Genomic DNA, 13218 nt, shown 5'->3' on the forward strand with positions numbered 1-13218 from the left:
GAATTACAGTAATTACCTACTTTTAAAATCCGTCCATTAAAAAGCTTATTAATTAGAGATTAATCTGATTGACAATATTATTGGTGGATAGAATTTATGAAACAGAACTGTCCAAACTTTGTGTTGTTGGAATGTGTGACAGGAATGAAATTTTTAAAGCAAAACTTGCAGAGCAGGCTGAGAGGTACAGTGATGTGATTGATGTATTAAAGAAATTAATTACTGAAGGTCTAATGCTCAATATTGAGGAGAGGAATCTCCTGGCAACCGCTTACAAACATGAAGTAACTGTACGTCGTTCCAGTCTACAAATCCTCAACAACTCTGCCAAAAATGAAGCAAACGGTAAGAGTTTTGAAGTTATTAGCGGTTTGAGGAAAAACGCTGCTAAAGAAATTCAGATGTTGTGTATAGAAGTGATAGGTCTCCTGGATAATTTCCTTTTGCCGTCCGCTGTAGATCTGGAGAACTCGGTTTTTTATCTGAGGATAAAAGGCGATCACTGGAGGTATGTAGCTGAAATTTCGAACAACTATTACAAGAAAAACGCCGTCGAACAGGCGATTGATGCCTACAAATGCGCTAGTGAAATCGCAGTTCTTGAACTGCCGTCTTGTCATCCGACAAGATTGGGTCTGGCTTTGAATTTTTCGGTTTTTCTGTATGAAATTTTGAACTCTCCGCACCGAGCTTGTCGTATGTGCAGTGCTGCTTATCATGAAGCTATTCAAGAAATCAACAATCTAACTGACTGGTTGTACAAAGACGCAACACTCATTCTGCAGCTTATGAATGATAATCTGATGCTATGGCTAGCCGATGTAATTGTAAAAGAACCTAAAGAAAATACTTGAAATAAAAGCTAAAATGAATTTAAAAAAAATTCTTCTTTAATTTGTCCTTTTTGGTCAATAATCTCAGTTTTGATCAAAAAGTTAAGTACAGCTAGAAAAGTATCAGATTTTTACTGTTTGAAAACATGTGCTAAATTAATAATAATAATTTCTCTGGATGTTGGACCTCACAATCAGCGGAGTTTATTTATAAACTAGCTGGCCCGGCGAACTTCGTACCGCCAAATAGTTAATGCATTTCATGACAAACTTAAGCTGGATGCAAACCTGAGGAGGCGCGATGCGGCATTTTGCATCCACTTGCTTCTTGCTTATTGGTTTTGAATAGCAGATGCTATTATTCATATTATTCCAATTATTAATTTTAATGGATTTTATTTATAATTATCCAACTGCAAAATAAATAATTTACTAAAAATCAATTAATCTTAAACTCCGAAGACATCACAATTATTTTAATTATTAGACCAATTATATTGGTCGTGAACATAACGAACTCAACTAAAAAAAATAATCAAATTCGGTGTACACATAAAAGAGTTATTGAACGTCAAAATTTGAGGCTCGATTTTTATTTATATAGATTTATAAAAATATGTAATCTTTTTGAATCTACAGAGTGTCCCACGAAAGGTGTAACAGCCGAAGACCATATATTCGATATTAAATTTGCAACAAAAAATGTCCAGTAACATTTTCTTATATCAACCTCAGTTTCCGAGATATATATTTTTCGATATTTTTGAAAAAAGGTTGATAACTAGAAAACTATCAGTCAAAATCTGATTCCAAGGACATGGTTAGAAAGAGAAAGAAATTTTCAATAATATTTATATAATTGTTTCCTTTGTTTGACGTTTTTGAACTTTTTATGAGCGTTAAAAGCTGAAAAAGTACATTTGTTGAGTTGGAAAAAGTTAAAAAAAGTGAAATAAAGGAACAAATTATATGAATCTTATTGTAAATCTCTTCCTTTCTCCAGCCATATATTTGGAATTAGATTTTGACTGATAGTTTTCTAGTTATTGACGTTTTTCAAAAATATCGAAAAATCAATATATCTCGAAAACTAAGGTCGATATAAGAAAATTCTACTAGACATTTTTTGTTGAAAATTTAATGTAGAATACATGGTCTTTGACTGTTACACCTTTCGTGGAAAACTCTGTATATTCAAAAAGATTACATATTTTTATAAACCTATATAAATAAAAAAACGAGCCTCAAATTTTGACGTTCAATAACTTTTTTATGTGTACACCGAATTTGATGATTTTTTTTAGTTGTGTTCGTTATGTTCACGACCAGGTTTATGGCCTATCAAATTTATAATCCGACTTATTCAGGACTCTATCCTACGGTCCTTCAAAGTTAACATGTAATCCTTATGAGAGAAGATTTGTGAGCAGGCCACACACAGAAATAAAAATCAGCTGTTATAATCATTGCGTCATCCAACAGCATATCAGCATCCAACAGTCTTTGGCTGTTACACCTTTCGTGGGACACCCTGTATAAATAAACTCCTCTGGATGTGTCGTCCAAAATACAGATAAATTATTATTGTTTGCAATATTACTATAAATAACAACATTGCTTTCATTCAAACAACGCTGCCAAAATTAATCTTACTATATGAATAAATTATATGTCACGTCCTAATGAAACCGTAAACAGTGTACTTGAAAAAAAAATTCATTCCCATAAAATAAATTGAATTTCCAATACAATAAGAAATAGTCTATAAAACACAGGCAATAATATACTCAGAACACATAAGATTTTTCATGTTTAATTAGATTTTTAAACAAAATAGCTTATTATTTACATATTATTTATATTTTAATACATAAAATGCAATTGATCTGAAATTTACATTCATGATTCAACTTGACAAGTAGATGGAAGTTGCATTATGTCATATGACTTGCACACCCCATTTTCAATTATTTTAAGGTCTAAAATTATTTTAAGGTTCTACTATTTACTTGAAGTGTTAAATAACATTATGTTATGAGTGTTAAAATAACAGTGTTTGTTGAATAACATTATGTTATGAGTTTAAAATAAAAGTGTTTGTTAAATAACATAGAATTAGATATTTGTGTAATATGCAAGCTATTTACAGTATGACATCAGACCATGAGTTGTATTAACTATGTTGGTTGATATTTATAACTGAAAATAGGCCTGCAACCGAATCTTCTCGTTTGCTATTGTAAAAAATCAATTTATTATTTTGATTCTCATCATTGGGATCAATAAAGACAAAATTTCCCAGCCTTTGAATTGATGCATTATCAACATAGAAGTCGAAACCTGATAAATCATGGGCTATTTTCCAATACTGTTTGTCAGTGAGGGATGCCTGACCCCGAGGGCCTTTGAATAAAAAGTGTTTGGTACTGTTTGTTTCTAGAATTGTATCTACACCGTGGGCATTCAGTTCGTCTATAATTTTATACATTTCGCGATATTTTATTAACGTTAGTTCTACACGGTTGGAATTTGGTTCCTTTATAATTTGATACATTTCAAGATAATCGACGTTATTTAGTAGATTATTTATTGCCTCATTGAGGAAGAAACAGTTGAGATCAACATCACTTGAAATGTTGCGTTCTTGAATGAATTTAGCATAATCAAAGTTGCTACCATAACGTTGTTTTTCTGAATCCAAAGATGTTTGGTAACCAAGTATTTCAGAATCAAATATCTTTTTCAACTTGTAGCAAAGGAAATGAGCATTTTTCAAAAGCTCAACTGCCGTAAGTTCGTAATAATAATTATCAGTGTTTTGGTTAATAACGTAATAAATTCTGTTCATGAATAAATCTGAAGTGTCTTCTACTCCACAATATTCAATGACGTCATGAGCCAGCAAAAGAAGCTCTCTTGCAGTATCGGGATTGGATTTTAATAAGTTTTCAATGGTATCGTGGGTCCAAGGTCCAAATTCAACTTTAGGTCTTGCTTCTTCAACTGACTGTTCAAACTTAGACCAGAGGAATTTGTAGGCCTCTGACAAGTCTTGATAACCTTCTTGTAGAGTGATTGATTGTTTTGAAATTCGTAATGTAGTATCCACCATTTTATAGACAGCAGTATCCAAATGCGACAATTGAACATCAGATAACATTGATTTTATGCTGTATTTCACAATACTGAGCAATCTGTTGAGGTTTGCTTCACTAACACTGTTTTCACTCACTTCTTTCAAAGGACTAAATGGAATTCCTCTTGTGGAAAAATAGAATCCATTCTTCGAATCAATCAAAGAAGCTATCTTACTAATTAGCCTTTTAGCAGCTTCAATTGATAATGATTCATTGAAAAAGAAAAGGAAAGTATGTATGAACTTTTGTGTATCAGTGACGTCTAGATTACCTTGTCTGATTTTGTTAATGGAGCTTGATGGTACGCTGACCATTCCTACACTTGGAATAATACAGGTAGCCGTAGGCATGCAGCCGTAAATTGAAGTTTGTGGGTACACGGCGAAAGGGTTTTTTGTAATGTAGGTTTCTGCCGATCCCAATGATCCTCCTGTTCTTGTTAAGGCCAGCGCTGCTAGAGTGATTCCTGAGGCAATGATGTCCCTCAGCAAACTGGTTGGACCACTCATTCTGCTTGATTTGCATGCAGGCGATTCGCCAAACTCTATGCTAAAATTCCTTAATGAGTACTCGCCATCTTTTGGAAAACACATATCACATTTGGGTAAACAATTGTCCTTCAAATAATCCGCCCAACTATTGTATGTCCGGCAATTCAAATCAACAAACAAACATCCACTTGAAATATGATAGTTTGGCGAGCGTAGTTTGAACAAAACCTGAATATCGATTACATTGCTGTCTTTATAACGCAAATGTACAAAAGTGTATCCCAGGTAGGTTTTGCTAGTAAAGTTATTCCTTTCATTTAAAAAATTAATATGGCTCACAAGTTTGTTGACAACTTCAACATTTTCAGAAGTAAGTTCGTTGTAAGGTGGTGGTCCAAACAGAGCAAATGCAACTTTTCCTCGAAGATAAGTTGTGGGAAAAGTGTCGAACTGCCTGTCTCCAAATATTTCGGATATGCTTCTCTGATATTTTTCTGCTCTATCTCTCAAAGTTGTTTCACATCGCAATTCTTTCCGTACTTTCTGTAAACATAGGAGGGTGTCACGGTGATATTGAAAAAAATATATTGTATAGCCTACTTACTTTGCTATGTATTTGGACATTCAGTAAATGTATACATAATCTTTAAAATAGAAATAATAGATTTTTATTTTAAAGTTTAAGTGTAATATGTTTAGTAATTAATTGTTCGACTTCAGGGTCGACATTTCTGAAGTTTAAACTAATTAAGGACTTTCAATTTGTAATTTAAACCTTTCAGATTATCATTCTTCAAGTTAAAATATCTTGAACTTTGAATGTTTGTGTTTTATTTAGAAGTTAACAATTTTATTTTCAACCGTATTACCTATTTAATAAAGAATTGGGAGAGGAACATTTTTGGGATTAGCCTGGTCTGTCTCTCTCAATCATCTCCATTATTTGACGGTTCTTGAATAAAAATTCTTCAAGTAAACAAATAATGCAGTAAATAGTATACAATTTTCCGCCTAACAATCTACATACTTGAATTAGAAAGTAAAATGAATTGAGAACATATAAATGGAGGTCATTTTCCACCTTCTTCTTCTCAATAAATTTTTTCATGCTCTTACCAACTTTATAATCAATAAACACACCACTTAGTGGAGATGATTAATCAGCTTACCATCTAATCTCTCAGACTATATGAGAGACATGGTCTCAGTACTCCCGTTAAATGGGTGACCGCTAGTTTTGAAGTGTTATCAGTTATGCGCTACTAAATAATTTCTCAGTTAACTAAAACTGTGGATCTTTTCCATCCCCAACATAGAAGCCAAGTAGGCTACTTATGTGGGCATCATCCTTGCATAAAATTTTTTTTGACATGATTTTAAAATTAGTATAATATGCAGTAACGTTTATTTGATACATTGTGGAATTTAATTTATATTCTCTGTGTATAATCACATATCTTTATAACATTTGAAATACCAACCGTTCGAGTTCGACCCGTAGACATGATTTCTATGAATGGCTCTCAAAATCGAATTCCAGCGTTTCAAACCCTAAAAAAATTATAAGTTTTAATTAATTTGACTATGCAACATACACAGAATCAAAGATAATGGGAAGTGCAATTGAATTCATTAAAAAATTCACTTTTAGAATCAAGAATATTTTGCTGTCATAAACAAAATAATTGCATTGACAAAAGTCACTTCATCTGGATACAATCAATAACATTGGACTGCACTAAGCCTACAAGAAGGATGATATGCCTTGACAACGTTGCGATTAGCCTTCAACTGCAGCACAAATGTGACTGAGCCACATGGGGATGACTATTCTACTTGAATGTCTTCCTGCTTCCTCCCAGCATCAACCGAGGCACAAGTCTCTCTACGTGGCAAACAGACAATACTTGTTTGATGAAGACCTGTGCATAAATTGGCCCTTGAACACTTCAAAGGTGTCTTGGCCACTACATCCTGGAATGAGGTTTTTCTACAAAAGTTTATTTGCAGGTTTTTCTTTATTATTTCCTTGGAAAATTATATTTTTTCTTTTCTGAAATTTTCAAGCCGTACTACCACTAGGTGCTAAGGAGGAGACCTAGAGTGGTACACTGATGATCTGGCCAGACTTAAGGATGGGTCATGCTCACCCTCTAGAACAGATGTGTGTGGTAATGCTGACAGCTCTGCTAGATATGGAAATTTCATATAATTTTACAAGAGGAGGATCGAGCTGACAAGAGGTTAGCAACTAAGCGAGGGATTGAGGAAGATTTAACCAATGCACAGCTGCCTGGGGTGTGATAAATATTTATTTATTCACATTGTGTACAAATACTTGACATGAGGAAATTCACAACAGGCTCATGCCCAAAACTGTCCCATTTCCAATTTATATTATACAGTACTGTCCATGATAAACAGATACATGCCATGGAAAAGGATTGACTTTGCAAGCACAGATGACTTCAATAATTCTTGGGTGAGAAGGATGCTAACTGATAGTTTCAGGTCCTATCTAGGTTTGCCACCTGAAGTAAATTATTATGGTCTAAGTGTCATTTTTTAGTTAACCCCGGATTATTGATCTATGAACCCGGCCTCTTAATGTGTATTATGATTGAAGTACCAATTATTTTCCTATTAGTTCAGATAGTTGCCGAAAGAATGCGTCAGTTCTATGTTCCCTGCAGCGCAAAGTTAATAATGATCTAAGTGCCTCGCGCCAAAACTGTTCCTCGCGCCGAATGTTCCTAGGTGGCACTGGATCATCTTAGTTTGTGAGGTTATGTTCTACTATTGGTTCGTTTTGTTGTAGTGAGTGTTCATAATAGTATTGTTTAATTCAATAATTTGATACTTATATTATTCAATAGTGTAAAATGAGTGAAAACGTAACTAAACGAAGAAAGAAGGGAGAAGGACGAGCAGCCAATGAGAGAAAGAAGAGAAGAAACAGTGGTCTAGAATATTCAATGAGAAACAATGTTTTGGTTGCAGCTAGAAGACCTCCACCACCACAAGTGAAATGTAAGTGTAGATATAGTTGCAAGGACATCTCACATCCACAAAAGCTGACTTTATTTGAAGATTTTTATAAAGCTGATTTCTGCCAGCAACAAAACTACCTCATCGGCCTTATTACTGTTAAGCCAGTCAAAAGGAGACGCAATGGAAATTATGATGATCCGAAAAACAGTAGGCGCCAAGCTACTGCTATCTATACAATTCCAAAAGGTGAAGGTGAAATTGTCCAGGTTTGTCGGTCAACATTTCAAGAGATCTTTGATCTAGTTCCTAAGAGAGTGCAAACGTTGATGGAGTTGAAACAGACAGGCAATCCCATGTACACCGAGAGAAGAGGCAATAGGACTGAACATCGTAAATATACGGTACAGGATGAGAACTTAGTGTGTGAACATATTAATTCAATACCAAGGGAGGTTAGTCATTATGGACGCAATAAATCTCAGAAAGAATACTTGTCTCCAGATCTTATCTATCAGTAGATTATTCAAAGCTTTTAAAGAAAAATTTCCGAATTCTCATGTTTCAGAACGTTTTTATTTTGATACCTTCAAGAAAAAATTCCCCAACCTGTCATTCAAAAGAACTAGGACAGATACCTGTGCTACTTGTGACCTCTTAAATGCAACTATTGCATCGTCTTCAGGGGATGCAAAAAAGGAGAGCCAGACCAGACTGAAACTGCATCATTTGAAGGCTGAAAACGCCAGAAGACAATTACAAGGAGATTGTAAAAATGCTCAAAGAATTAATAGCAACACCAATGCGTTCTCTCTCGATCTCCAGCAAGTATTCTCATTGCCAACTTTAACTCATAGCAATATGTACTATCTACGCCACCTTTCTGCTTACAATTTAGGGGCTCACTTTCACAATGCATTATCCATTATGACATTGTGACATGAAGGCCAATCCTGCAGAGGAGGCAATGAAGTGGCATCATGTTTATTAAACGTTTTGAAAAATGTTACCCCAACAGATACCTTGATTGCCTGGAGTGACAATTGCGCTGGGCAAAATAAAAACCAGATGCTGCTCTTTTTATGGATTTATCTCACAGCAATTGGTGTATACAAAGAAGTGCAACACAAGTTTCTAGTAGCCGGACATACTTTTCTTGACTGCGACCGCGATTTTGCGGTCATAGAAAAAAGGAAACGTGTTTCTATGTGCTACGTTCCACATGACTTGAAAAAAATGATTGAAACTGTTCGTGAAAAAAATCCCTTTGTAGTTAACATGATGGAAGATAATGATTTTTTCAATTTCAAAAAATGCTGTGACAAATTTTTGAATACCAAAAAGCTCAACATCTCTAAATTAATATGGTTGAAAATTGAGGCATCATCCCCTGGGAAAATCAAAGTGAAAAAAACGTTCAATGAACTCGAACAATGGACAACAGTCAATGTCTTTAAACCAGGCATTTCTATTGAGGACATCAAGAACATTGACCTTCCAGGACTTGAGTGTGTTTCCCAATTATCAGAAGCAAAAAAGACTGATTTGAAGAGTATGATACCATTTCTGAATGAGCAAAGACACAAAGAGTTCTATGAACATCTAACATTATAGGTGAGCTATGAAAGACTAAGTTTATTAAAAATTTTGACAAAAAAACTTTGATTTTGTTTGGTTCTTTCCTTTATAATTAATACTATTTCTGCACAATAAACAATACTAAAATTCGATTTGATGAGAGTTCTTATAGCCCCCTAGACTCTAGCTGGCCCATTAAATTATAGCTTTGTTTTGTTTTCTTGGATCAAAAAATAGACTACAGCAACATCAAGCCTAACGGCTTTTTCATGATTAATAACGCTGAATAATAACGCTATAAATAATATAATATATCTTATTTTATAAGACCGAGGAAAAATGTGGTACTTAGATAGCAATATTATGCATGTGGCACTTAAATCATTATTTCCATTGATAAATGTGGACATTGATCGGTTTTGATTTACAGATTTGAAAAATTAAAATCTCTAAAATGGGGTGGAATTTTAAGGAGATATCACTCATACTAGGAGCATTTTACAAAATTATTTGATCAAAAAGTTAAATTGATTGAAATAAATACTTACTGTGAGAAAACCCTCATTATCTCGGAACGTGGAAAATGGCACTTTGATCATTAATTATTTCAGGTCTTCATATAATAAAGTACTGTACTTTATTTGGAGGTCTTGTAATTTATACTTTGTAAGCAAGATAAAGTGCGCAAAAATACTTTATTTTGCTCAATAAAGTACTATATAATAAAGCACGATGAAATCAAGAAATTTCAAGTTAGTAGAATGGCGCAGACTGTCAGATTTCAAATAAATAGACATTTTTACTGATAGAAAGTAGCAGGTACCGTAACAAATTGAACGCACTGCTCCACCAAATACGTATACGTTACCAGGGCATTTCATTATTAAACTCATTTTCTATTTCATTATATTCATGTATATTTTATTTTGAATATTCATTCAAAATTACTTTATTTGCATGGGCTAAGTTACTTATAAAAGTTATATAAACATGAAGCACCCATTATTTATTTTTCCAGCACATTCAAGCTCTAAAATCAAAAAATACCACTCAATAATCAGCCTTGTAGAGCATTTGATAGAAGAAAACCATGAATATATTGATATGAATGATTAAACGTTGGAGGCAAAAGCAGTAAATTAAATTTAAAAGAAGATTTTCATATCTAAACTACAGCAAAATTAAATAGGAATAAACTAATAAATATCATTCAATTCTATTTAAATAATCCCACTTTTGATAAAATTATGCAAACCAAGAAATAGATCATATGGAGGATAGTCATAATATGTACATAAATTAGTCAATACTTTTGTTATTTATTTTTATATTTTTATTTGAACTTGAAAATGGCTTAAATAAGCTAAAACCTTTATTTATTTTATATAAATAAAGGTGCTTTATGTTTTTATAATGTGTTTTCAATAAATCAGTCAAAATTGCATTTTTAGAAGTACACATATCTCAGGCTTTTACCAAAGGGGTGATTTTTTTGCATTAATTTTCATAATCGTGTGTACCTCGAATTATTTTGCAATAGTTGATTAAATTGTTGAAGAGCAACAATACTATGCATTTTTCAAGGCGTACGGTATAACTTACATTTTGAATTTAGAAGACCAGCTCTAAAACTTTTTTGGATTAAATGGAATAGATTATAATGTCTTTTTCTGTGATACTATAATATACAATTCAACTGTAAGAGCATGTGCTTTGTAACAAAAAAAAAAAAGATTTATCTATTTATGATTATTTTCTTCATACCAGTATGTAATCAATAACTTTCCAAGCTACCCTGGTCTTATTTGGATAAATCGAATTATTCTCTTATTAGTTATTATCAATAGGATAATTATCATGGATTTGAATAGTAATCACTGATAGTCAAGTTAATAATGTGTATTCTTGTGAGTATATAAGAATACCACAAAGAACTGTGCTGACAGAACTTTATGAATATACAGGTAAAATGACATGTACTTCATTTAAACCTAATGTAACATTTTTGGCCTGTGATTACCAATGTACTTTATTTTTCATAAAAATACAATTCAACTGTAAGAGCATGTGCTTTGTAACAAAAAAAAAAAAGATTTATCTATTTATGATTATTTTCTTCATACCAGTATGTAATCAATAACTTTCCAAGCTACCCTGTTCTTATTTGGATAAATCGAATTATTCTCTTATTAGTAATTATCAATAGGATAATTATCATGGATTTGAATAGTAATCACTGATATTCAAGTTAATAATGTGTATTCTTGTGAGTATATAAGAATACCACAAAGAACTGTGCTAACAGAACTTTATGAATATACAGGTAAAATGACATGTGTACTTCATTTAAACCTAATGTAACATTTTTGGCCTGTGATTACCAATGTACTTTATTTTTCATAAAAAAGGAGGCAACCCTAGTCCTATCCTACCATATTACCAGGTTAGTTCCTAATGTTTTGAAATATGAACATGTAATAAAATACATAACAAATAGAGTATCAATAAAGGTGGGTGTAGGTACCACAGGGCCTATCTCTAGTATATGAAAATATTAGGCCTATACCTATACCAGAAGTCATATCCCAGGGACGCGTTCCTAATTTTGTAGACGCCTGCACACTACCACTTATGGCTATAATAAACTACTACATTCTATATACAGTATAACTTATGCATATTTATAGAACAACATCATATAGCAGTAGATTTTAAAACCTCAAGAAGTTGTAAAGCATTAAAACTAGTTGTTTAATTTGTGTTTTGAATCTTTTATTTTATATTAAAAAACTTCAAAAGAAGGGTACTATGATGTTATTTTATAAATAAAAATAAGTACCTAACCTTAAATACATACATTTTAAGAACTTATGCATAATTTACAAATAGCCTATAAAGATGTTTAGAATGTTGAGACGTATTTGTATCATCACTTACTTTCAAGTTTGTTCTATTATTTTATGATGTCATTACAAATAAATAAAGCCAGAATGAAAAATATACATTTAGTATTCTAGGAAACAGTATAGAAATATATTAAATTAGACATAATAAAATTGAGCAGTCAATGAATTGACAAATTTTACTCCTTTATTCCTACTCCTCTATCCTCTGTATTTATAAATACTTTAAAAACAAAGAAAAAACAAATTTAGGTTAACTTTGAAACTTTCACTTGAACTATCTCACTTGCGAAATTACTGAGCAAGCGCTGTTAACGTGTTATGCCGGCGCCACACTCTTGCCGAATGCGTAAAGAAAGGACGAGTGCGATGGTATTCATAGACTGCTATGCCACTGCTTGGCTTCACTGAATTGATCACCATCGATCCAAGAATAAGGCCAGCCGCAAAGTAGATCGACGCTAATCCACGCCAGGGCCGGGTTGCCCACAGCATGTTTTGATGTCGCAAGTTGCGTCACGAGGCTGAATTTTGGGGAGATTTTTGGAGAAAACTAGGAAAAATGCGGGGGAGGGATTTTCAATATAAATTTTTTAAGTACCTAAATGGATACCAAATTTTAAAAATTTTGGGGGGGAATTTTGCGACATGGACCATTGGGGGGATGGGCACCCCTGATCCACGCCACTCCAACCCACGCAGTGGGATATTTTGTAAACCATTTCTAGGCTTCTCCAAACATTTTTTTGATACATGCAATGAATTATCCACTTGTCAGCTGATTAATTATGAATAATTCTATAGCAATGGTTTACAAACCATCCCACGGCGTGGGTTGGAGTGGCGTGGATTGCGGCGGGCCTCACCTGGAAGCATCACATTCAAGAGACTGGCAAGGGTCACCCACCAGCTGCAAAAACTCACACAGTTGGTGAGCTAGCCCTCCTTGTAAGTTTAGTCCAAGAAGTGACTTCCATGATCACAATAAAAGCACAGATGTCTATTGGATAACTCAATAACCACAAGAAGAAAAAATCAGACAAGTAATGAATTTATTTCGATTAGAGATTGTAATAGATCAGCTAAAACAATATCAGTGGTATTTTTGAGTCATGCAAGATTTTCCCAGTGAGTAATCGCTGAATAGATTCTCACCTGCTGCTCTGATAGTATATAGGTGTAACTTCGAGTAAAAATAAACTTCTCTACTTCTTCATCATCGGCAAAATCATTTGGCAACTTTGGATACTACGCCGGATCTGAATATTCTCGATAGAGAAGATGTACC

General features: G+C 33.3%; 2 protein-coding genes across 2 annotated transcripts; one reads left to right on the top strand and one right to left on the bottom strand.

Moving 5' to 3' along the window:
• The first annotated feature begins 233 nt into the window (after positions 1-233).
• LOC111048750 (14-3-3 protein epsilon) lies at positions 234-854 on the top strand. The gene has a single exon (XM_022334704.2). It carries the CDS (start codon positions 234-236, stop codon positions 852-854), a length of 621 nt encoding a protein of 206 aa, XP_022190396.2.
• A 1776-nt stretch (positions 855-2630) lies between these two features.
• Positions 2631-12160, bottom strand: LOC111048754. Its single transcript, XM_039426720.1, has 3 exons — positions 11965-12160; positions 5943-6012; positions 2631-5004 (listed from the first exon to the last, which is right to left on the bottom strand). Exons 2-3 carry the CDS (start codon positions 5964-5966, stop codon positions 3007-3009), a joined length of 2022 nt encoding a protein of 673 aa, XP_039282654.1. The 5' UTR covers positions 5967-6012; positions 11965-12160; the 3' UTR covers positions 2631-3006.
• Between the last annotated feature and the right edge of the window lie 1058 nt (positions 12161-13218).

The sequence above is a fragment of the Nilaparvata lugens genome, chromosome 4 (assembly GCF_014356525.2).
Source record: "Nilaparvata lugens isolate BPH chromosome 4, ASM1435652v1, whole genome shotgun sequence".
Lineage (NCBI taxonomy): Eukaryota > Metazoa > Arthropoda > Insecta > Hemiptera > Delphacidae > Nilaparvata > Nilaparvata lugens.

What these genes read in the sequence shown, in the direction of transcription:
- LOC111048750 (XM_022334704.2), top strand. Translation starts at nt 234, where the DNA reads ATGCTCAATATTGAGGAGAGGAATCTCCTGGCAACCGCTTACAAACAT.
- LOC111048754 (XM_039426720.1), bottom strand. Translation starts at nt 5,966, where the DNA reads ATGTCTACGGGTCGAACTCGAACG. An exon ending in CTACGGGTCGAACTCGAACG is followed by an intron (nt 5,005 to 5,942) that starts GTTGGTATTTCA and finishes CTATGTTTACAG; the next exon opens with AAAGTACGGAAAGAATTGCG.